At 38.9% G+C, this 26,424-nt stretch overlaps 1 protein-coding gene across 1 annotated transcript in view; it reads right to left on the bottom strand.

The window, feature by feature from the left end:
• Positions 1-26,424, bottom strand: part of GRID2 (glutamate ionotropic receptor delta type subunit 2) — a 1,023,637-nt gene that overhangs the window by 176,266 nt on the left and 820,947 nt on the right. The window contains exons 10-11 of the mRNA XM_073340701.1: positions 14,967-15,164; positions 4,472-4,784 (exon numbers count right to left, since the gene is read on the bottom strand). Of these exons, the coding sequence (XP_073196802.1) occupies positions 4,472-4,784; positions 14,967-15,164 (511 nt within the window). The remainder of the gene's footprint in view (positions 1-4,471; positions 4,785-14,966; positions 15,165-26,424) is intronic.

Raw genomic sequence — 26,424 nt, 5'->3', positions numbered from 1 at the left:
CTCTGCAACTTGGTAGTTTCCCTTGAATATGAGTAAGTCAAAAAGAATAAGTTCAAAAATCATGAAGCTAAACTTCAACGTACATTTCAAATTCTCCGCAATCTGAATCGATTAATTTACTCCATTTTTAGTCAGGCCATGCTGTGTAAGGCAAATCCACATGGTAATAAAGTGCTTACAGAGAGAAAGGTTGTGTTACAAATTTTCATGCCTGGCTGAATTGCACAAAGCTATGAGCCGATCAGCATTTATTTTTAGTGTAACTCAACCCATGCCACTAGTTGGCCAAGGGTACTAAATTACTTCTCCCTTTGACACACCACATTATACTGTGGTAAGGAAATGAGTTTTATTAGACATCAAGTACAATGGATACATGTAGTAGTAAGGTAAGGTATTTTAATAAACTGGACACACATTTGCTGTTCAGTAACTGGAAACATACAAATGGTCTGCATCAGTGTTGAGTGAATGGTTCGGGTTTTAAACCAAACGAACTCACCAATGATGCCTCTCATGCATAGATGAGTTCGAAAGATTTTGACTCAACTTCTACTGGTTTTTGTTTTTGTTTTAATCTTTGTGGCTCTTTCTGTCAGGGGTTCAGGAGAAATGAGCAAGAGACAAAACCAATATAGCAGCCTCATAATCCACATCATAGGAGTTTTCTGCTTTTTGACTTACTGTACTAGACACCTCTCTATTCCTGGTAGAATAGGTGCATTGTCCATCCACTCCTGGAACCATTTAGCTTCCATTTACAGTTTCTTTCAACAAACAGGGCACAGCATAACATGTTTCATAAGCCCAGAAGCCTACTCACAAGCTGTTTATCGTCATTAGCCCACAAAAGATGGAGGTGTTAGAACACGACACAGAAAGGAATTAGGTCTTCCTGTTAAACCACATTTCTACTCTGGAAAGAGACTGTAAAAACAGCATTGTGGATTTGATGGAAGGGATACACACCATCTATTGAAAAACAGATTCCATCCAAAAGGTGCAGTTCATGCCTGGGCTGTGGGCAGCACATTACTTGGGAAAAACTTAAAGGCCAACGTCAAGAGCTGAGCTTGAATGGTTAAGGTGACAGAGGGGATCTTGTGTCTCAATGAGGCCAATCAAATTTGCTCCGTAAACAAGAGTTGTTTTTCTTAACTGAGAACTCTGCAAACTCAAGCTGGGATCTGAAAGTCAAACTGGGTTCTTTCTGTGTCATCTCGTGCATCATGACTAACAATAAATGTCCTGTATGCTGAATTATGCCCTCAGCTACACTTGTGTAACTCATTAAAAGTGAATAGAGTTGCACATTTTGCTTCACTGTCTGCCTGTCAGGAAACACTTAAAAAACTAAACTTTTGTTGCTAAAGATTAAATTAATTCACAGTCACAGTTCAACCATCAGACTTGTCCATTTGACTCTCGTGTAGGGTAATAACACGTTTATTTTCGCCCGTGTTTTTGAGCTTGTGAAAGTGCAAAGGTTAAAACTTACAAACAGGATTTGAAAAGCACATCAAGAAGCCAAACTGAACATAAAATACAAATTATCACAACAGACCTTAGCTATTGTATAAACGGCACAGGTTTTAGTTAGTTTAGAATTAACTGGTAAAAGCAGTTCCTTCTGTTCTAATCTAAATAGAGTACACAGTTTGTTAAAGCATAACATATATTGTTATTCTAAAGGCCTGTTTTTTATTTAAACATGTGGTTAAGCCTGGAATCAGCCTCTGTGCTCAAGTATCTTTATTTTACAGAAAACATGAAAAAAGAAGCCAGGACATGTTTGGTAGGCCTAGGCAAAAAATACAGTGCTACCAAAGCCCTAGCAGTCTTCAAATCTTGCAGCTTTGTTTCTTTCAGTGAAGGACATAAAAATATTTGTGGCTGTATGTTTTGATAATAGAAGTGAGTACCTTGTCATGTTTTAAATCAGCAGCCAAAGGGACTTCTTAAGTGAACACGACAGTATTTAAAATTTCCCTTGCTACCTTGGTTAAGATGTGTCAATCACAATTAACAGCAACAGATTTGGTATTCTAAAACAAATAAATCCTGCAACTTCTTTGCTGCATGAAAAGCAGATGACAAGTGAATGCAGAAAGCAAACCTACCACTATAGCCAGTTAATCTGTCAATGGAAATTACTTTCATTTTTTCCTGTATTCACTAGGGTTGGTAAACAATAGAACTTCAGCTAATACAGTTTTTGTTACATACAAATTGAATGTGAAATATTGGATGACATTATAAATGAATCTCTTTTGCTATTGCACTGGAATCCTGAGGCCCTCTGAGCTTTCATGATTAAAGCAGTCTGTAAACTTCATATATTTTGTATCAACCCTATTAAATTCATGTCTTTTTCTCTTCTACCAAATTAAGGAGTGTCCTTCCACCTGCTATTTGAAGGAGACACGTCTTCCTTGACTCTACACATGCAACAGAAACAAAAGGAACATTCACACTTCTCACAGAGGATTGTGAGAAGTGTGTGCTGAAAATCCACATGGTGGGGTAAGCTCTCTCTCTTTTCAAGTAAAAGCCTCTCTCAGCTTTCCAAGCTTGTGGACTTCCTCTGCTTGCCTCCCACTGTAGTTTTTGTGCTATCAGCCATCATGTCCCTCCCATGGCTTTTATTTGTACTGAGTAACTCCTCACAGTCCTCATCCTATCAGCAAAAGCGGCGCTTGTGAATCTCCTGAGGAAGCGTCCTTTCTTCACTCTTTCCAACAACTGTGCCCATCTGTCATCTGGACTATTTTGTCTCTATCTAGTTCATTTGTGGCTCTCACACTCCATTCTCCATGCTCCTCTCCACTGCTCGTTCTTTTCCCCTCCTGACCCTTTATATTGGTTTACTATTGCTCAAGGGAGTGGCTGGAAATTTTTTTTTTATCTGCCAACAGAGGGTCATGGCCTCAAAAAGAGCTATAACCTAAAACAAGTCAATACACTGTGGAACAGAGACTTACGTGGAAGGGGTAAAGTGGACCATTCAGATAATTCATGAACTTGAAGTGGATAATTAAACAAACTTTGCCTCTTTGAAGTATTTAATATGCAGCTTTAGGGGATCACAGGGAGTTAAGGATGTTAGGGATGGGGTACAGGTGGTGGGGTCAATATCAAGCAATAATCCCACGTAAAACAGCATTGTGGATTTGACAGAAGTGATATACACCATCCATTGAAAAACGGGTTCCATCTGAAAGGTGCAATTGATGTCTGGACTGTGGGCAGCACATTATTTGGGAAAAACTTCAGTGCCAATGTCAAGAGCTGAGCTTGGCCGTTTTAAAGTGACAGAGGGGATCTTGTGTCTCAGTGAGTCCCTATCAAATTTGCTCAGTAAACAAAAGTTGGTTTTCTTAACCGTCAACTGGGCAAACTCAAGCTGGGATCTGAAAGTCAAACTGGGTTCTTTCTTTATCATGGGGTATCTCGTGCGCCATGACTATCTGGACAACTACCAAAGTGGTTAATAATGCAATTTCTAAAATATTCCATTTCACAACACCAAAGTCAATGGAAAGCACTTTATATATAGAATTTCATACAGGTTCAAGTTTAAGTCCATGAGCTATGTGGGAGTTTTGAGACTTCAGCAGTGATGGTTGTTTATACAGCACATGCTCCATGGATTAGCAGATATGTGCATCTATGGTGCCTGTACTGACCCATGAAAGACTGCATTTACAAATGCTAAAGGCTATTGTTCTACTTGTCCAACTATTTTTAGTTTTCTCAATCTTCTACTTTCTTTCTCCAGAGCCTATATTTGGTTTTCTTTTCTGATTCTGGTTTGGAGTAGTGTTAACCTCTAATTTCTGTGTCAGAATATTAAGACATAGTGGCACAAAGTTTATCTACTAAGTCTGGGTCAGCAGTCTGCGATTCTTCAGGGATATCTCACTAACCTTCTGCCCAAGGGGAATGGGTTTGAAGAAACAGAGTATAAATGGCACTGAGGACTAACCTGAGTCAATCAGAATGCTAGAGAAGACAGATAAAGTATCCAATAAGATCAGAGAAGCCTTGGTGAGACTGAAAGAGGCACAGAAATATTGAGATGAGTCAGCCGAAGACACAGAACTTGGACCCTAGTGCACAGGTGAAGATTTTAAATTTAGACCCAAAGCTAAATTCAAAGATTTTCTGTCTGATTTGGCACCAGAGCTTATGATGAACATTATTTATGAGTAACCTGCTAGTAGAAGATTAGAATTACTCTGCTCTGAGAGTTGTGGTGACAGACATTGCCTTTTTTGGAATTAGACAAATACAAAGTAAAACAGGCTAGTGTGTAGCAATTCAGAGCTTTTCACCACACATACAGAAGGCTGCTGCATGTCAAAGGCTTAGACTTCATGGATGCATGGTATAGCATGGGTCCTAAGAATCCACGGTAGCTGGAGTAGCATGTATGCTTTCCTCTGTACTAAAGATGAATTTTGCTTCTTACCTTGCTGCACAAAGGATCCATAAACGAACCACATGGAGTTGTACAGTGTTGTAGAAGTCATTGATCCCATCTGCAGGCGTGGTGGGTTGAGCCAGTTCAAGAGGTAGACCAGTAGTCCTACCAGAAGCACAGTGCCAGCTATGCAGGCCCACAGGGAGAGGTCAAATGGTGCCAAGCAGGCAAACATGTCCATTGTCTTCTCAGCCTTTCGAAGCAGTACACCCACTGAGTAGTCCATGTAACGGGTTGTGAAATCTACCACATTTTCCCGATCAGGGGTAATGGTTAAAGCAGAAATCCCTATGTCGGCTCTCTAAGAAAGAGAAAAGAGAATTCATTAACATGAGCAACAGAAAAAAAAATCTTCGATCTAATTTGTTTTATAGCACCTAAACTTTTCATGGAAAAACTGATGCCAAGGCCAATGTCTTCAGTAAGTAAATATGAAAATGCTCCTAAGGAGATGAACAGAATAGCTGCACATCAATCTTATATTTCTATGGCCAAACCTTGCCTGGCTAGACTTGGGCAGATTAGTTTTCCAGCATTATTAGTGTCCAAAAATCAAGAAAAATATTTCAAATACAAATAATAGCTGGAGGAAATCTGCTTCTGGTAATTTTTCTTGGCATGGCTTATCGGGGACATCATTGTTATAGAGGCAACAGGCAGATCTTGTGTATAGCATTCCTACTCAGAGGAAATTAGTTTCCTGACAGAAGCCACATGATACCTAGAATTCCAATGACCTGAGGATCATGACAAAGGGCCACTGCATGTCATTACATTTCATTTGGCTGCATATTAACTGTAGAATAATCAATGTCCTATGTGGTTCCTTCAGTACTGGATTTTTTTATAGCATTTGAAAACTGAGCTACCGTACCATATGGCTACCTGTCCTGCAGGTGTCAGAGAATGGCTTGGTTTCACAGACATCTATGTAATTTAAAATAATCCATTTAAGAAGGATTATTAAGGGGATTAATAAAATCCCTTGATCTTATCATCCCAATTCTCAGCTTGTCGCTGAAACATTAGGTCCCTAGAGACAACAGCCACAACTACAGCAGGTGATATTTTACTTACTTTTCACACATGCAATTATAAGTGCAGTGAAAATAGAAGAGGTACTTCAAGCAGACACATTAACGGTGTTTTTAAAAGAAATTCAAATATTGAATAAAAGAACTGTAAACTCTAGATTTTTTTTCATATGGAAAGGAACATTTAACATACTTAAAGTTGTTACTGGTTTGATGTAATGCACTTCTACTGTGATTAAAGCTGTATGAGGTCCTTTCTAGGAAACGAAAGGGGTATGAATATGGAAAGGATCAGCAAATCTATCAATTTATTGACTCTCTTGAGTTTCTTTCATCTATGTCCAAACAAGGCGGGAATTACTGCTACCCAAATATTGAGATGTATGTGATATATTAAGTGGTATAGCGTGGGAATGAAACTGTGATAACTAAAAAGTAGGCAAGGATTAGGATCCAGTTTGAAAATCCCAACTTTGTTTTGACATTTTCTGTCAATATTTTCTGCTACACATAGTACAGTCACACTATTAATCACAATAAGCTCTAGACAGGACTTGATGTACTTGATGCAAAAGCGTATTGATGTCTGAACTTAAACTTCAATAATCTTCTACAGTTGTGTGAATGAGAGGGTGTGTGGAGGGGGTGGTGTTGGGCAAAAAAGTATTTTCAAATATTCATTTGCATAAAAGTCATGGGCCAAAGCTTCAGCCGGTCATAGAATATAGAATCATAGAATATCAGGGTTGGAAGGGACCTCAGGAGGTCATCTAGTCCAACCTTCTGCTCAAAGCAGGACCAAACCCCAATTTTTGCCCCAGATCCCTAAATGGCCCCCTCAAGGATTGAACTCACAACCCTGGGTTTAGCAGGACAATGCTCAAACCACTGAGCTATCCCTCCCCCCAAGGTCTAATCAAGATAGCTCTACTGACTTAAATGGAGCTGCATTGACTTACACCAGGAGAGAATTTGGCTTCATGAATTCACTTTGATTGTATTCATAACGCTTTCTGTTAGTTTTCAGTGAATGATCATTCAATGTTGTTTGATTCACAGGCAGCAAAAGTCTCAGGAATATTTGTGCAGATTCATCAGAGTGAAGGTTTGCACAAGACTCGGTCACGTAACTTGAAAGTCACTTTGATTTCCTTCTGCTTCTTTATAAAGTATTCAATCAGGTGAACAGCTTAAAGAAAAGCATATGGCTCTGATGACCTATCGTACCACAGAATAATCAGAGCTGAGAACACTGCAAATGACCCAGTCTGAAATGTTTTCCACATAACGTGTACATCAATTTTGAATAATTAACAACTTGTAAAAGTCAAAGTCAGTTCACAAATAATTAATTAACAGAGGCAAGGCTAAATGCAATTTTTTTTGTATGTTTGATTCAAGTCTGGTGTTGAGTATGATTTCGTGGTTATAAAGCGACCCTAGGAGTCAGAAGTTCTTCTAATCTCTAGTCCCAGCCCTTGTTGGTTATTTTTAGGTCAGTTATTTCACCAACTGTAATTGTTATTAAAATATTTCCCTACCTCAGAAGAGTACAGTGAGGTATAATTAATTTAACATGTTTTGATATCCTTGGATGAAAAGCAATATAGTTTGGAGTGTGTGAATGATTCATTTAAAAAACAGGAGATTACTGCAATATTGACTAATTGCAATCATGACTAAAGTTTTTTTAAATAAACAGGTTTTCACAAGAGATGTGTTGTATGGAAGAGCACAGCACCATGTCGTTTGTGGAGATGTTGCTTATATTTTACCTCCTTGGAATGAAGTGTTCCAAAATTCCACTGCATTACTACTCCAGTATAGTTACCAGCGAGCTATGACGGAGGATCACCATTGTTCTAATGGAAGTATTCCATTTCCTTTGTGATATTACAAAAGTCATTGTGATACAGTTACGTCCACTGATAAGGCAGTGGTCAAAAAGTGGTAAAAGGAATGGTGAAAGATAAATCCTGTGTTTTCAGTGCTATTGTATTTAGGTTTCTTTTTAAGAGGGAATATTACTACCCACATACTTATTTTATTTACTGAGTTTTAACCAGTGTGTTCCTATCGAACAATTTATTTACCACTGAAACCAAAGTCAGTTAGCAATAATACTGGCTAGTACAACTGTAGTGAAAAGTACTACTAACAGGTACCAACCCGGTTGCCACCCAGCTGCATTTGCTTCATGTTTAGTGAAAGAGAGATCTTTTATTAATAGAAATGTGTTGTATGAACTGAAGGAAAGCTGTGAAAATGACTTTTGTACTATATTTGTAGCAATATATCATCTCATTGGGTGACAATTAAGGCTCCATGTCCATCCCGGAGGTCACGGAAATCATGGATTCTGTGACTTTCCATGACTTCCATGACTTCTGCAGTGGCCAGTGGCTCTGGGCCCAGCTGCAGTGCAGTGCAGCTGCAGTGGCCCAGCTGCTCAGGTAGCCACAGGGACAGCCACACCAGCCACCGCTGGAGCGACTCTGCAGCCAGCCGCTTGGGCGACCCCACAGCCAGCCACACTGGCTACTGCTTGAGTGGCCCTGGAGCCAGCTACAAAGGCCGCTGCCCAGTGGTCCCGGGGCGGCCGCTGCTCAGCGGTCCTGGGGCGGCCTCTGGCAGCTGGTACCGCTGGCCCTGGCCCCCCAGCAGCAGCCCCTAGTCCTCCCCCCAGAGCAGCGGCCCCACAAAGAGTAGCCCCCGCATAATTAATGTTCAGTGTGTCATGTTTTGTTACCCCTTGGTTTACTGTCAAGTGAGGTCTCATTTTGTTGTGTGTATAACCCTGTAAACATATGAATAATCTATAATCATCACTCAGGCTACAATTTAGTCATGGGTATTTTTAGTAAAAGTCATGGACAGGTCACTGGTGTGAATTTCTGTTTATTGCCTGTAACCTGTCCATGACTTTTACTAAAAATACCCATGACTAAATCGTAGCCTGAGTGATGATTATAGATTATTCATATGTTTACAGGGTTATACACACAACAAAATGAGACCTCACTTGACAGTAAACCAAGGGGTATCAAAACATGACTCATTGAACACATTGAGTTAAATCTGGGCTTCACTGCAGTCGCCAGGAGTTTTGCTATTGACTTCTATGGGACTATGATTTTCCCCATAGTACCTATTCAGGACTTCTTTCTCAGGCAAAGTTCCCACTGCTTGCCAAACAAGTGGTGAATTGGAAACATATGGGTTGATTTTTGAAGGTGCTAAGCACCTACAGCTCTCACTGACTGAACTGTGGGCAACAGCTTTTCTGCAAATCAGACCTCTAGTGACTACCAGATTTCACCTAATAGTTGATCCATCAAAGATGAGTGTTCTTAATTATGTACAGATGTCAAATTACACAAAAACTGGCAAGTGGAAAAATGAAATGCCTATCATTATCATGTCAAAATAAATCAGAGAGATATCAGCTTTCAGAAGTCAAGGTTCGCTAAGTGCTTTATAGAAGAAAGGCAAATGCATGCAATCATGTCAATATTTAGATGTAAAGTTGCCAGTCTAAATTATAAACATGGAAAATACTCCACTCATTAAGTTTTAGGAGTGCCAAAATATTACCAATTATCATAATCTTAGTTATTTTGGTTTACAAACTTAAGTTAAATGAAACTGTGAGAGTTGGTTCATGAAACTGATTGGCTACTGAAAAAACAGCAGAGAACATTATTTTATTTGATATGACCCGTATATGAAACTGCATTAGTCATTACAACATGGAGCTGATGTGATGTCACCTCTCTACGCTGACACAAGTCCATCATCATTGCCCTGGAACCCCCCTAAACCTTACATGTTATTGCTTAAGTAAACTCATTTATGATTATTGCTCTATATACCTGAAAACAATCTTATGGTGAGTCCCTGTTTATAACTACGACTAAGGAGAACTTACAATACTGATGCAACAGCCTTTATTTATTTTTCAACCCATCCTTAAACTTGCTCTAATGCGACCTTTCATTTAATTGCTATTTCAGGTTAATCCGAGGATAAATATGTACTGATTAATACAACAAGGGCGTTATGTCCACTGTGATTTTTTGATGCAAACTTGAGTTTTAAACAAAATACATTGCTGGCATTTAAATAAATTAAGGAAAAATACTTATTCCAACAAAAGAGACATTGTTTTGTGTCAGGAAACACCTTGGGGTTGAGTCTGGCCCCCACTCTGCCACCCTATGCTGCTCCAATGGTATATATGGGAATATAAAGGGGACACTATATCTGGAGAAGAATCCCTGAGGGGAGGCTCACCATGAGGTTGATGTAAGCAGCCTTATGCATGGCTGATAGTGGATCTGGGGCATGCACATAGCATTTTGTGCCATAGCAAAGCAGCACGTAGTAAGGCTGCCATAAAGTAAAGCAGTCCTCAAAACTGCTCTTGCTTACGCTGGGGGCTGCACCAGTCCCTGACAAAGGCATAAAGCTACCTTGCTCTCGCTTTCTTTTTCCCTCAGGGCTATACCTTCTATTTTGTGTCTCTGATTTCACACCTCTGGAGGCTACAGACTGAAAAATGAAGAGAGTCAGATAGCAAAAGGACATGAGTTACGGTGAACTCACGACAAAGAAAAGTACATAAAACATCATCACAGAATTGTATGACTGGAAGGGACCTTGAGAGATCATCTAGGCCAGTCCCCTGCACTTAAATATGAGAAGCAAAATCTTAACCTCCCTGGGAAAGCTGGAGGAGGTATGCCCGCCTGTCTCCGAGGAAATGCTACGCAGACACCACATGAGGCTTTGCTCTATTTAACACGGGAACTGTGCACTTACTACAGCAACTGTCATCTCATATGGTGTACCTGCCACAGTGGCACTGCAAACCATGTTGTGCCGTCTCTGCGAGATACATTCAGCAATGCATCGTGTGAGTGCTGCTATTTTCCATAACGCTTGTGAAGAGATTTAATTTTTGCATGTGCACAGCGTGCCCAACTCCATCTTGGCTCCCGTGGGGCAATGCATAAAGGGCAACCCATGGGTTTCTGAATGGCCTCCACATTGTGTTGGCAATATTAACATGTCAGATTGGAATGGAAAAAAATCCATTGTCCTATAAGAATTTTTTTAAATCGCTTCAATTTTTAATCTAAAGTGTTTTTGCCCCCAAGGTTGCCAATCAAAGAGGTTTCTGGAGTTCTGGAAGCAAAGCTCAATTCACTGTAAATAAGGAGAAAGCAGGCTTCGAGGAACAGCTTGCATGCCGTGAGACATAGATCCATGCTGGCTGCTTGCCCAGCAATTCAACAGTCCCTTAAGTGAGACAGGGAAAGGGAAAGAGAGAGAAGGCACAGTGAACCTCTGCTGTTAACTATATAATGCCATAAAGATCACCTCCTACCTCAATACAGGTCATCAGCTTTGGTAGTAAGGGAAACATTAAAAAAGAGAAGTCTGGACACAGGTGTGTGAGTGAGAGCCAAGCCCCCATCATAACTTTTCAGCATAAGAGAGAGAAAGAGAGATTACATTCATTCAGAGTCACAGACTCTGTGCACTTTTAGCACTTAAATAAAACAACACACATACTGTAGCTTTTCAACTTCAATGATGTGTCATTTGCTTATCAATGTAAATGACTGATCTCAGAATGATTTTGAGATCCTCCAAGCATCTTGTTATTGGGAAGGAAAGAAAACCGTATGTGTATTATTAGTGAACCATCTGATTTCAGTATTTAGGATTTCTGGGTTATGAGACGTTCATGTGACATTGATTAAATGTATTTCAATCCTGACTCAGCCCCAAAGTCACTGAGAACATGGACTCTTCTGTTTGGGTTATGCACTGTTTCTCAAATGACAAACTGATGATGGTATGTTGGCCATTGTACAGAGCAGCAGATTATGTACCATAATAATTAGAGAACAGAGAAATTATTAGAAAGCAAGAACCAACCTGATTCTATGCCTAAAACATAAGACAAAAATCAATTTTCTGAAGTTGGAAAATGCTAGGTTAACTTTAAAAATTATCAGAGCACACCTCTACACTTCCTAGTTTCATCTGGATTTGCAAGAGATACGACTATGACGAAGGCAGTTTATTTTCAAAAGTAAGATGTACAAACAAATACTTTAAGTGCCAAAGAACTTTTTCTCACAAGATTTGTTCCCTCAATCCAAGGCCAAGGAAGTCCTGATAATCATTGACTATCCACCCAAACATTTCAATGTCTGAAGCTAACTTTTAAAATTCTTGAGGATAAAACATCACAGAGGCTGGATACATATTAAATATCTATTCAAATAACTAGTCAATTTCCTAGTGGTGTTCTAGTGCATTTTCCAGCCTTTTACACATAATAGGGCTGTCTCCATTTCTCATAGGTGGTTATTTTACATTCTAATAGGCCTCATGTTATTCAGCAATGCAGAAAAGGTTGACACCATCACTATTATAGATATTTGATCACTACTGTATTAATTTATAACCAACCAGCTGGGACCATCCATTTTCCATTTCAAGTGCTCTTTAATTTCCACCTCCCTTCTTAGTCAGCATGCAGTACCATTTTACCATTCAGCAGATATTCAATGGGATTTTTTTTAGTGCATTTTACCGCGAGACTTATTATTCAACGCTTATCTGCATTTGCCATCTATTAGCCCAAGTACTTAATGATCTAGGTACTTCATCTGATTGCATTGCTCCTTACTATTTGCTGTGACTGCTAATCAAATGTCACTTGCAGACTTGTAAAATGGCTTCCACAATCAGCCACTAGGTCATTTACATTTCTCATTCCTTTTTACAGCAATTATTATTCCTATTACAGCAGTGCTGCTAATGTGCTAAGGGGTGGTACAGATGCAACTGCAGATAAAGTCCTCACCCTCTAGAACTTGCATTCTAACAAGTTAAATCAAACATATGAAGAATGAGAGCAACATTCAAACAACTATTTCCATGTGACAATGGTAAAGAGTCACAGTGAGAATTGTTTTCTTCTTACACTGAAAAAGGAATTTTATCAGGATAATGGTATTATCCATAAAGCTGAGTGTGTGTGCACGTCTCTCCCTCTATGCTTCACTGTACCACCTATGCCTAAAGCCTTCCCAAGCCACCGTCCTCCCAGGCTTCCAGATAGTTTTAAGGAAACTGTACACATATCTTCCAAAATTTCCTCTCTTCCCACACTCTGCCTTCTTTCCTGCTACCCTTTCATCAATGTTCAATCCCTTGGCCCAAATTTTCAGCCACTGGCTCTTAAATTGGACATGCAAACATGTTGTGTACTCATTGCATGAGGCTGGTCCTGTTACATTACTTTAAGTACATCACACGGTTGAGTATGTCCTGAATTTGGATGTGCATTATATGTGTTTCTGTATTCACTAATGGACTGGTAGATGGCCTGTGTGGACTCCTAATATCATGAGTATTCCTGCTTTTATACATACATATGTTAAATATCCACACAATCAATTGAAAACCTGCTACTGTATTTACAGTTAATTTATGTAACCACATATTCCTATCATTAACCTCAATCTGCCCTACTTACTATCCCCTCCAATTGTTTATTCTTCTATTTGTTACATCTTGTATTAGGTTGTAAACTCTTTAGGGCAGGAACTTTCTTCTGCTGTGTGTTTGCACAGCAACTAGCATAATGAGGGGTTGATTCTGATGAGGCACCACGTTGCTCATCAAGTAGTAATACATAATAATAATGACTTTCTCTTAGAATAACTAACGTTGGTGAGAGCTGGCCACTCTCTTAAATACGACTTTTATCTAACGTTTCATCTATTCCCTCCTCCCCAGCTGATTTTAAATAGGTCTGCAGTTTCATTTTTGGTCTCAAGGCCTCTTTTATGAAGTAAAAAAATAGCCATTATGCACTCTTAAGCCTTCCTGGATGTTTCTTGATTTGAGTTGATTATTAAGGTAATCTCTTTCTATCACTTCTTTAGATCACTCCTGGATGACTTGAGTTCTTGAAAACTTCAAGAATCTCTTATTTGTCTCTGTGTAACTTAGTGCACTTTGCAAGTCAGAATTGCATTCTTCCCCTTCTGTTCTGTCTTAAACTGTGAGTGGAGGAAACTGAAGGGTAGAAAGGATGGTTTTTGATATCAGAAAAAATAAAATAAAGTAAAAATATGATCCTGTTCCATTAAGATCCAGGGGCCAGACTGTCCCCAGTACAGAAAATAACCCATGGGATAAAGCTAAGCGTGTGTATGGAAGAATATAGCTTTAGAAACCATCGATTTTGGAAGGACCAGTGGGAAGGTTACTTTGTTCCATGAACCAAAGAATAGCGGATACTCTGTGGTTCACATTGGACCTGCACTATCATTGTATATATTCTCTCTGTGGATGCTCAATAGTTGCTACAGAGGAGTCCCAGGGGGAGATAATACAGCTTATTATCTCCTACTTGGATTTCCATGTGGATATTTTCAGGCTATACAGTGGATAGCACCTCCCTTGCACTCCATGGAGCTCCACTCGTGCAGAGCTCCAGCATAGCAGTACCTGTGCAGGGAAAGAGAGAAGAGGAGAGTGTTGCAGTGGAAACAATACTCTTCTTCATTCCACTGCGGGGTGGAAGAGTAATAAACACTTCTCCACATGCTTCCACAGGATGACAACCACACCCAGAATGACAACCACACCCAGGATTAGCAGGGGCAGGTAAAATTTATCTGAAAACTTTACAGCACAATCAAGAAATTTGCCAGAGCATCTGCTGCACAGATTTTTCTTTTCCATTTCAAAGGAAAAAATGAAGGCAGAGGATCAGATAAGTTGGGAAGAGCGAAAAAAAAAGCCAAATAAACCAGGTTTATTTTGTTTAATTTATATATGCTATAATATTAAACATTTAATGTAGAATTAAGTAAATGAAGATGGTCTATTAAATACAGATTAACAAATATACTGCTTTCAATTGATGCATCTACATCTTGCAAATATTGTACATCAATAAAACTTTTTCTGTTGATCATATACCTTACTTATTATTCATCACCACCAATATTTCTAGAAGTACTATACATTATTTATGTAATGTCTTACTAATTAAAGTAACATAGGATTTCCCCCCTTAGAACAGCCTCTTCTCATTCGTGGCTGGTTTTGCCAAATTAACTAGGATGCTGAGGATCACTGTTTTTTATCACATTACCTCACAGTACTATATTATGGTTGAAAAAACTGGATGGGAAATCCCTGATAACACATCAATCATTCCATGTTCATTTTCTCACCATCAGTCCCCAGGGCATTGGTAGCAGTATCAGATTGTGTTAGCATAGGCCGTGTCCGTATAAAACAATACCACTGAGCTATCAAGGGAGGCACTTAATGATGCAACATCAATAAATAAGCTACATGTTTATGGGTCATTATACACCTTTAATTTAATAAATAATTAACCTCCTTACCTTAAATACTAGTTCTCCAATCAGTCCATTCCATGACCCATCCTCCTGGGGGCTTCCATACTTGTGATCCGGTGCAACATAAATTTCATACTTAAAGCCAAGGTAATTAGCTAAGGCTTCCAAGACGTCTACTGAGAAACCCTGGTATTTCTTCGGTTTTCCCAAAACATTTTCGGACACCATCACAAATGGCTCCTCCTACATAGAGAGAAAGGTTGTAATATAACCATTTATTCCACTGACCAAAAAGGAGGCTACATTTTTTTAAAAAACTAATATAATTCTATCTGGAAATTTTATTTTACATTTTTAAGAAAGTAGAAAATTAACTTTGGGCCTAATATTGCAGGTTTTACTCACAGTGAGTGACACCTTACTCTGCAGGTAATCCCACTGATTTAAATAGGACTAGCTATGAGTAAAGTGATCAAATTAGATTCAGATACCCAGATTCTGATATCCTTACTCACATTGAAATCATCCCATTGTAGTTACTCCGTGGTCTGTCCCATTGCAGTTAATGGGATGATTTGTGGAGTAAAGGATGTTGATAACTCCTAGAAATTTATTGAGATTCTCATGTTATTTGGATTTATTCTTAAAGCCCCAGCTACTGGAGTCATGGTATTTCATAAGAATCTCAGCTTTCTTTTTGAAAAACTAAGTTTTTAGCCCTCATTTGGGAATTAGAACTCGAAAAAGTGAGCCAAGTGCATCCTAAAGGCTCAAGAACCAGAAGACAAACAAACAGAACCCAAAATGTATTTACAAAAAAAATCTCATGATTTTGGGGGCCTCACAGAGGACTTTTGAATGGTGGGGGTTGGCAACACTGAATAAGATGCTATTGAACTAGAGTAAGGCATCAGAGTCTGGTTCATATTATTTGCATCTTCAAAAGGTATTATATAGAAAGAAGATTTCACAACTCTTGTTTTAAAATGCATCTGTGCTTTTTATGTTTACATATATTTAATTATTATTTGAAATAAGCTTCTGAATTACATTATACGTTATTAATGATGTCTCATGGGCTCTGTTAAATATCATTTGCCGAAGATCTAGTTCTTGCACAGATTGTTAAAGTCAGTGATTTGTTTTCTGTTGTATATTTCAAAAATAAGTCAAAAGACTGTAATATCAAATGCCTCTCAGTACAGAGTTCTTCTGTTTGTGGACTTTAATTTCAGTCCTGCAGAGATATGCACACAGGATGACTACTCATAAACATGAAGAATTCCACAGGGTTGTCATTTTCTATTGAGTACAAGAATCTGATATAGTTGACAAATAAATTAATTAATATTGTAGGCTAAAACTGGACAAGAAGAAGTCACATACTTGAAAGACTATCATTTTTCTTGTCCTTCTGTTCCTCCACTGTGAACTGGATACACCAGCTTATCCATTTATAACATGACAAGACAAACTGGTTGACATTATTTTAACTGATTTCATCTAGCAGATACTAAATGGATTATTTTAAGGAGAAGCAGGTGGGTTTGCCTGTGAAAACATGACTTTGCAAATATTTAGCAAAGGATGTCCTTAGTATCCGATAAAAATAGATATTGGATTGGTGTTAGTTTGTCCATAGATAAGACTTCCCAGTCAGTACCATTCTCTTTCATTTTTTACCAAAATCTGTAAGTGTGGTTTAGTTTTAAGTTAAGCCATGCCGCAATATATTCTCTGCACTTCCAAGGTTGTTTTAACCAACATTTTTTACTTTCCTTTCCCCCTACATTATATTTTCTGTTGTATGTTTTTTCCACATTTTTGATAAAAGAAAAAGACACCCCAAATCATATTTCTGAGTACAAGAAAGTTTTGATTACCACACAGCTAGCTAACGGGTGACTAATTTGGGAGTTCTTATCTGGGCTTTCATTTTGCTGATCTTCTGAGAAAATATCTCCACTCTGCCTATCATCTCTCATTCACAATTGAGAGATTGACTCCCACCTCTGATTGGCCAATGATGCCAGCCTCCCTTGCCCACTTGTGAAATTTTCAAACAAGCACCTTCATGCTTTCTCTCATACTGCCCCTCGCACTTGATTCCACCACCTATCATGCTGACAAATATCATCTCATTGTTTCCTTGTATTCCCCCATCGATTAGTCTATATCCATCTGTTGTCTTGCATATAGACTGTAAGCTCTTTGAGGCTGGGACCAAGGCTGCATGCACCCAATTCTCTGTCACTCCCTGACCTCCTTCTCCTAGTGTTTGTAGCCCACTACAGTATGTAGAGGAAGGATCTTATTGCTCAGTGTGGATCTGTAATCCAAGTCCTAATCAAGTATGTAGTGGTTTTGCCACACAAAGATAACTCCAAAAATGATGTTCCATATCTCCTTATTTGTTCAACCCTTTCACTGATATCCAGATGAGATGTACTGTTAACATGTAAAAAGGGTCTGTTTGATTTTTATTCCCCCCTGAAAACACAACCTGGAATTGAAAGTCAAGCTGCATTATCTTTTTGTATCTCATACATTGTCACCAGTCATAAAGATTCCGCTGTCAGATCTTAGCTGAGTATTTTGCACATTGCACAAGGTGGAAAATAATCCAGCTGTACTGACTCACAATTGTAATTTTGTCAATCACATAAGTAGAAATGACTCAAAGACATACAGAAGGCAGATATTTTGAACAAGGTGACATTTTAAAAGAGAGTTATCACTGTCCTGACTCTAACTACATGTTAAGGACACTGTCAAATAAATAAGCATGTGACCGGATTGTGTTGGCAAACCATTCTTTTATGATTCTCGGGGGGAAGGAAGTGTTGACCTATTTATCAAGATATTACTATGCATCTGTCAATCTCTATTTTTTTCTTTCAAATCACATGTACAATCATCCAAAATGACAGAGGGATGGCAGAGATGACCTTGAGGTCCCTTCCAGGCCTATGTTTTTATGATTCTAAACTCAGCCAGAAGAAATAAAAACGGAAAGCAATAACTGAACCCAATCCATTAAGTTATTTTCCAGAGATTGGGTCCAAAGAGCATTAAAAGAATTGAGACTAAGTCAATGAAGACTTGTCTGCCTATTAACAAAAACAAACTGTGAATTCTGATTTGCTGATCATTTGGATGACAGATTCCTGAAGCATAAACATGAGCTGGAGGAATAAATGAATACTTCCACAAAAACATCTGCAGTGTATCAATCTCAGGGCATTATGCACAAAGTTCCTGCTTGTAGAATAGGGTGTTCCAGGAGTTGATAATTTTCATATTAGCAAGGATTTATTCACAACACTTGTTGGGTTATTAAATAATAGCTGCTCATAATTCTGAATTTGTATTCAATCAGCTTAAAAGCACCAGCTAATTGCTTAGTCGATTTTAAACAGCATTTAAAGTGTGCCACTTTCACTATTAATTTCAATCTTTTATTAAACTAGGTAATATTCTTTGTTGGTGAGAGAGTCAAAAAGAAAAAAGGTGTCCAGTATGTCATATGGGTAACAAGACACAATCTCCCACATTGCTACGTGGAAAGATGTTCAGACATGCACATTTTTGTTGAATATTAGGAAAGCAAAAAACAACCACTAAACAAACCCAAAACAAAAAGAAAACCCACCACTAACTTTCTTGTGATATGTTATGGGTACTCAGAAAACATTCAAGAGAGAACGAAAATACTTCTTAAATGTGGTTTTTGATTTTTTCCCCCAAAATGCTGCTGTCTGTAACTACAGTCGTAGTTTTTTGATCCTGTGTTTTGGTTAGTTCCTAGAGTGGGAGAGTGACATTTCCCTAACAATATGTGAAAACAAAAAAGAGTGACCATCTTTCTCCTTGAGAAAACAGGACCATTATTTTATTTCCCTCCTGTGCTGAACAGGAACAATTACGGAAATAAAAAGTGGGATTTATGGAGGTGGGAGACACAAACATGCATGCTAGGTACAGGAAAGAAGATTGAAGGTGGTAGGTAGCCAATGAAGCTTCCTGCAGGCTACAGTAAACCAAAAAAATCCTGACCCTGTTTTTCTATGGAAATAAGGGGTCAGTCAGGCAACCGTAGGATGGACTGCTAAGTGACTCTTTACTCAAGTCCTACTGAGCTGGTGAAGGGATGGAAATGAGCATCTCTGTCTCCCCCATTCAAGGACTGCAGGAATGACCTCTGCAGAGGGATTCAGTAACCCCCACAGAGCAGCTGGTGGGGACGAGGTGAATAAAGGGGAGCCTGGGGAGGTAGGGGCTCACAGGGAACCCTGCAATCAATCAATCAATACAATCACTTGTGAATGGGTGGACTGACTGGATCCCAGGGGTTCTGCTGCTCCCCCTTTACTTCAGTTGGCCTGTGATGGAGCTTCTTCTGCCTCAGTGGATCCCATAGCCATCTGACAGCTACAAGTCAGGATTTGATCCAACAAGATTAGCCGGAGAGAAGAGAAAATGAGAAGTGAATGTAAAGGGAAAGCTGGACAGTATTGCCACTATTTATATAGTTCCAGAGGAAAGGCATGGCTGTTTACAAACATAAGGCAAGGTCCTTGCACCCAGAGGAGCTTACAAGCTAAGAACTTGAAGATGAAAGATCCCAAGACCCTGTCAAGTCAGCACTTTTGGGGATCACGCGTAAAGTTAAATGCGTGATTAAGACAGCATGGCATCATCAAGGCAGATGATGGGGAAAGAAGAGATGACAAAAATATATTGGATATGCCAACCATGGAGAGCATTTGCCTGCTTCACTTGGCTGTTGCTATAAAGTTTATTTATTTATAACTTTTCTATGGCATTCATCACCAAAGTATTTGAGCATCTCTCACTTCTCTGGGGTAGTGAAGTATCAACCGCATTTTACAGATGGGGAACCAAGGCAGAGAGAGATTATGTAATTTGGGCAACACAGAAGTGTGTGGCTGTGCTAGGAATTAAACGCAGATCTCCTGAAGGCCTGAGTCTTCTTAACCAATAGAATCTCTTTGCTTTCTTGTTGTATTTCAGTATTTAAAACATGTAAGTAAATCTATACCATGTTTAGGCACTAGTGTGCCTAGTAGGTGGATTAGGAGTGGAAAGCAAGCACCAGATGTGGGAGCAGGAAAAGGGGCGGAAAAGTGAGAGGACAAAATACAGCAGGTCAGACTTCATGAGGAGGAGGAAGAAATGTACAAGTGGGTAAAAAGCCAATAAATTAGTTCAAGGGTAGAAATGGAAGCTGAGAAATATCAGAGATTTTAACTTTACCTGACTAGGGGAAGCGAATTGATAGCAGAGCAAGATAATAACGGAGCTATAAAGAGAGATATGAAAGACAGAATTGAAAAAAATTACCAAGGGCCAAGTTCTGCCTTCATTTACACCCACACATTGGCTTCAGGGGGATTGCATTGGTGTAAACAGAAGCAGAATTTCATAAAATGGGAAATAAGAGACATGGAGAATTTTCTCTAGATGTGTCTGCCAGGCAGCTGGTTTTCTCAATGTACTGTACAGAGCGGATAAAAAGGAAGACAGTGAAGTCTAGTGAGAGCAGCTGGCTAGAAGTAAGGAAACATGCATTCCATTCTTGACTTAGCTGCTCATTTGCAATATAGTACTGGATGGGTCACTTACCTTCTCTGAACTTCGATTCCCCCACATGTAAATGGGGATAAGAATACACAAATTTTCTAAAGTGTCATGAGACTGTGGGATTAAGAGTACAATGTATTATTATTGAAATTCCCATAGACACGCCAATATTCTAGATGGCCTTTAGTGAGTACATTATAGGAAATAAAATATCTTTGAAAAGTAGGAAAAGTGTCATTCGTAGTATCAGTGGGTCAGTATCTTTAACGACTTGAGAAATAAGGTTACATTAAGTGGCTTATGTGAAATGACTTGGTAGTCTCAATTGAGTTCACAGTGGACTAGTGTACGAACCATCACCACCCACTGGTTTCCTTGTTGGCAGACTCAGCAGAGAAACCGACATGTGAATGCGCACAGAAACCCAATTCCATTCTAATGCCAGAGGTACACTTTCAAGACTGAAGGTTGAGGCTCACAAGGGAAAGTGAGCCAGAGAAGGGAAGCTGTGCTACATTGCTGCTTTCAGTGTGATGCTCATTCTACAGAAAAAAACAGGATTTTGGTCTAAATGGCTGTCAAGCTGGCACCTCTCACAAATACCACATTCTCATAAAATAATTAAAGATGAATAGACATTATTTTTCTACTTAGCTGATTCATGTGTCACCAACGAGGATGGTCTTTTTAAATTAATTATAAAATAGCCTGAGCTTTTTCCAAGAAAACACCTCCAAGAAAGAAGCCTGTATAGCAATTAAACATCGAACAGAAAGTTGTAGATTTGAACAACTGGAGAAAGAATCTCTGGGGGTTTACAACACATATTGAGGCTTGATTCTAAAACTGCAGATGGATGACCTCATGCCCTCCTGCTGTGTTTGGAAGAGAATGGTGAGATTAGCTAATTAGGTGGGTGATTAGAATTCATAAAGCATATGAAAATGACCCCTGTCTACTCTTTATAATTTTCTGAACATACCAGATTAGGATATTTTAATATTGACAATCTGAATTCATTAAATGGGACTCTATCAAGGAGCATACATTTTCCTTTGCTGTCTAGCAAAGATGATTTGGGGGAGAGAGAGAAATCAAGTGAAACAAGAAATGTAGCTCTGCCTTATACATACTTCCATGTTTTATAGCAGAGTGAGGTGTGACACTTAGTCTGAACTCAGTACTGAACGTAACAAACAGCATGCGGGTGCATTAAATGATTCATGCAGACTGAGCGTGGGTTCAGTAATCACAGGAAGCAAATATTCACCATATTTGACAACTGCAGTCACCAGTAAACATCATGGAATTGCTCCCAAATGTGAAATTCTCACTCATTATTGGCTAGCTCAGCGCCATTCTTTTGGCTATTGGATGACCAAATGTACCCATTATAACTGAGAGGAAGCAGTGAGAAAGGTCATAAACTACAGCCAAGCTATTTTTCAAACACAGGAGGCTACTTTCTCCTAGCTTGGTGCAATCACTTGTTTCTTTTCCTTGACTTTTTTAAAAGTTTGAGTTTTAAATTTTAATCACTTTGGACTTTATTCCCCTCTAGATTTCAGAGGGAAATTCAGCTCCAAAAATGTCTTTTCCTTGAGTGATTTATTTACCAGGGATCCAGGGATTATACTTGGATAGGAACAGTTCAGCAGCTTGTTATTTTTAATTGAACAGCAAAAGTATATTACTTTATGTTAGACTCAATGGCTAAAATTTAATTGAAACATTTAATTTTCTCATTATAGATAATCCTCCCACTAGCAATGGTTACAGAAAAACAATTAAAAGACATATGTACCCCACCCCCCCATCATACTAAAAGTAAAGATCTGTCTCAAACCAACAAAAACAAAGACAATTACAGTTAAATCTTTATACTGTTTTTAACACCCAATTTAGGACCTGTAAAACAACAGGCTGGATATAAAACCATTGTTTTAGGATCATCTGTACTACAAAGGGGCTGATCAGCAAAACAGTTGCATTCACACAACTCCCATTGACTACTATTGACATGATCAGTTCCTAGAAGCCAAGATAGGTAAGATAAGAACAGAGTTTTAAATTTGGTCCCTATTCAGGAAAGCACTTATTCTTGTGCTTAAGGGCACATCTACACAACAAGGGAAGGTGTGTTTGTTGCACAAATAGGCATATCTGCACTAGCTTTAATCTAGCGAGCACAGGTAACAATAGCAGTGATTACATAGTGGCATGGAATTCAATGCAGGCTAGCAACTTGAGTTCGTACCCAGGAGGATCCTCGGTGGACTTGGACAGGGGAGGCTGAACTGCATCAAAGCCCAGGCTGCCACATTTTCACGACCACATTTACACACACCAGCTAAATTAAAGCTAGTGCAGGTATGCCTACCTACGACACAATTACAACTCAATCTGCACTGTACATATACCCTAAAGCTCATTGACTTTAATGGAAGTTTTACCATTAACTGCAATAGGACTTGGACATGTGCTTAAATATCATATGCTTAAATAATGCTCCAAAACAGGGATGCTTTCCTGAATCAGAGGTCCTAACAGTAAACATCTGCCTTTCTATGGGTTTATTGCTACTAATGCAATTTCTTTTTCTAAAAAGTGCTTTTTAAAATACATCTCCTGATGTCTTACTGCAGGACTGAGGTTTCCTTCATGGAAATATCATCCCAGTGTTATATTAAGCTGCAGTAAAGCTTTGTGTATTGATTTTCTTACACAATAGCCCTTTCTGAGCCATTATAGTAGATATGATAAAAATGTGCATTAAGTCTAGACTATATTTGAAAGCTTTTAGAGTCCACATTGCATATTATTCCTAATACGTTGCTGCAAATAATGCAATCTTGACTTCTGAAGCTGTACACCATGCTGTATTCTGTGCCAATACTAATATTATTAACCTAGATGCTGCATATTACAGAAAGTAAAGACAGACTTGTGATAAGAATCATACTTTCAGGTTGTGATTTTCAGAAGTACTCAGCGTAATTCTGTTCCTATTGAAGTCAATGGTAAAACTCTCATTAAGTTCAGTGGAAGAATGAGGCCAATCCACTTTTGAAAATCCCTCCTTAGTTTATGTACCCACTTTCCTCTGATAATCACAAAATATGATAAAATGATGGTCACACATAATTATCCAAGTTTTGGAGATAGGGATGTAACACACTGCTGGGACAACCCAGAACTGAGAGCTACTCTGTTACTTGAACAAGAGAGAGTTTTGCTGGCAATTTAGATTATGCATCAGCTTTCTGTCAGAACAGTCCTCCTTCCTCACCAGCAAATTCCTCAAGGCTGTCCTGGCTCAAACCTCGCTTAGCAGGTAACAATCAGTGAACTCCAGCCCCCAAGGTCCTTAGAGATGTTTCTCTGCAATGCACAGCCTCTATCACAGTGCATTCACAGAAGATATTAAGTTCACTGCTCCGTTAAAGAGTTTATTAACTTAACTGGGGTAAATGCACCCCTCCCTCCAAACACAGCACTGAATTGGTTTATAATAAAGTAAAACAAGTCTATGAACAAAAGAGCATAGATTAAGTGATACCAAATCACAGAGATAAATATAGAGATGGTTACAAGCAAATAAAAGTAAAAAAACAAGCATCTAAAAGTCTAAAACTTAACCTAGCAATATACAGTCTTTGCTCAAAATGGTTTCTTTTACTCATCGTCTCCTTTCCATCTTTTTACTGGCCAGCCTTGCCAGGACCAATCACAGAGATCAAATCACTTGGTTTCGTTGTGTCCTAAGGTGAAGGATAAAGATGGTGTCTCGCTCTGTTCCGTATATCCCCGAAGGGATTTCTTTATCTTACAAGCCAGGTAGGTCTCCTGGGATTCAGTCTCCTGTGTCTCCCTGGGTTGCAGGACCCATGTTAATTCTCTGTCTTTCAAGTTAAGGAACAGGATAACCACCACCGGGATTTATTTTGATTGCTGTGTTTACTGCCAATATGTAAATGGAGTTAAACCCACATTCCTTTGTCTAGGGCAGACCTTTTTATCATCATGATATTAATAACCAGCCTGTTATTAGCTTTCTTACGATACCTCACAAGGCATATTCTATGCAAGTATCATTGCAGTAGTGTGCAGGGTGTGAATACAGGGGTGTGTAGGGTCACAAGGGAAGCTAACGCAAAGTGAAGTGACTTGCCCCCAAGCGACAAAACTAGTAAGTAGCTGGGTTAGAAACTGACTCAGGTCTTCCAGTTCCCACTCTCCTTTTCTATGGACAGTGGCTTATTTATACTGTATGAGTATGGCATTATTTAGGCCTAAACAATTCAGGCTTTTTAATATAGTGGACACAGTTGGCTTTTTTAAACAACTTTTCTATCAGTAGGTAAGGCGTGACTGATTTGAGCAGACCTTCCCTAAAGGAAGAATGTCCAGCGATTATGGCACTAGCCTTGGACTTGAGACAGGCAGCTTCGATTCCCTGTACTGCCACAGACTTCCTGTGTGACCTTGGGCAAAGTCAGTCTCCCACCTGCAAAATGGGGATAATGGCACTTCTCTATCTCACAGGGGTCCTGTAAGGATAAACACATTAGAGACTGAAATCCTCTGGTATGGGGTATTGCATATAAATATAAGCAATATCTATAATAGGAAATACTGCTATAACTAGTAATACTTTGCTTTCCTGTAAAAAGGTAAAATGAACTTTGATACTGCAGCCATTGCACCAATAGCAAATAGTTCACTTTAATATTTAAATTCTAAAGACATAGCATTTTTTCGTGCAACAGATACTCAATCCTGCCATTCTGTATGTCTACTGCTCTATTATCCTCCTTAAATTATAAATTGCCAAACCCTATCTTTCTAAATATATACAAACAGATAATACATTCGTAAAAAAAAAAAAAAGTAGTTTATACTTGATCTCCTAAATGTCCAGCCATCCTCTAGATCTGATATTTGGATTCCAGTTTCCAGGTAGGAAAAGCAGCATGGTCACAGAAATTTCCAGTTCCAGCAGACTGTCTCGAAGAGGTAGTGAATCTTATAATGTGTATTTCATACAGAATGACAGCTTCCATCTTAAGGACTGGTGTAACTAGAAAGAATAGCAAATAGCCAGCCCATTGTATCATGTATCAATCTTCATGATGTGTTTATTTCACTGGTGGATGAATAAAATCATCTACCAGTGTCAATATAAATTACAGACATTTCATTGAACATTTTTCTCCATGTGTTTGGATAAAAAAAATAACCAAAAAATTTCTTCCTGTTCCACCTTCTGAGATGGACATGAACAGCTGAGAGAGAAACAAGTGGGGATTTGTTGCTACCTTGGGAATTCTGTATATTTGTTACAACTAAAGATGAAGAATAGGCCCAATACAAATTTTAAAACCCCTCTAAAATATTTCCAAAGTAGTTCTTCTGCAACATATGTATATACAGATTGTGTGACAGTGTGACATAGTGTGAGTATTCCGTCGGTTTGACGATGACGTTTTCATGCTCTCTCTTTTTGTGGATTCTGGAGTGACTCTGAAGTCCAAAGTGTGGTGCGTATGCTTGGGAGCAGATTGGGCAGGCACACTCATTGGTGAGCATCTTGGTAGCTATTGTAGTAGTGTGACGCTTTTCCCTGGCAGCTAACAATCAATTATTTCTGTCCTCTTCAAAGGCTTGAAAAGCTCTGAGTGCTGTGTGTTGCCATGCTGATTGATTTAATGCAGCCATCTCAAGATCATCCAGTTTCATTGCCCCAAAGTGTATGCTGCTCATAATGCTGTCCTTGTAGCGCTTTTTGGGGTGGCCTTGATTCTGATGTCCTTGTGCCAATTCTCCACAGAAAATTTTTCTGGGGAGTCAATACTCAGACATCCTAATGATGTGTCCAGCCCAGCGTAGTAGGGCTTTT

The sequence above is a fragment of the Lepidochelys kempii genome, chromosome 4 (assembly GCF_965140265.1).
Source record: "Lepidochelys kempii isolate rLepKem1 chromosome 4, rLepKem1.hap2, whole genome shotgun sequence".
NCBI classification, from domain to species: domain Eukaryota; kingdom Metazoa; phylum Chordata; order Testudines; family Cheloniidae; genus Lepidochelys; species Lepidochelys kempii.
This window is presented reverse-complemented; position numbering and strand designations above follow the sequence as displayed.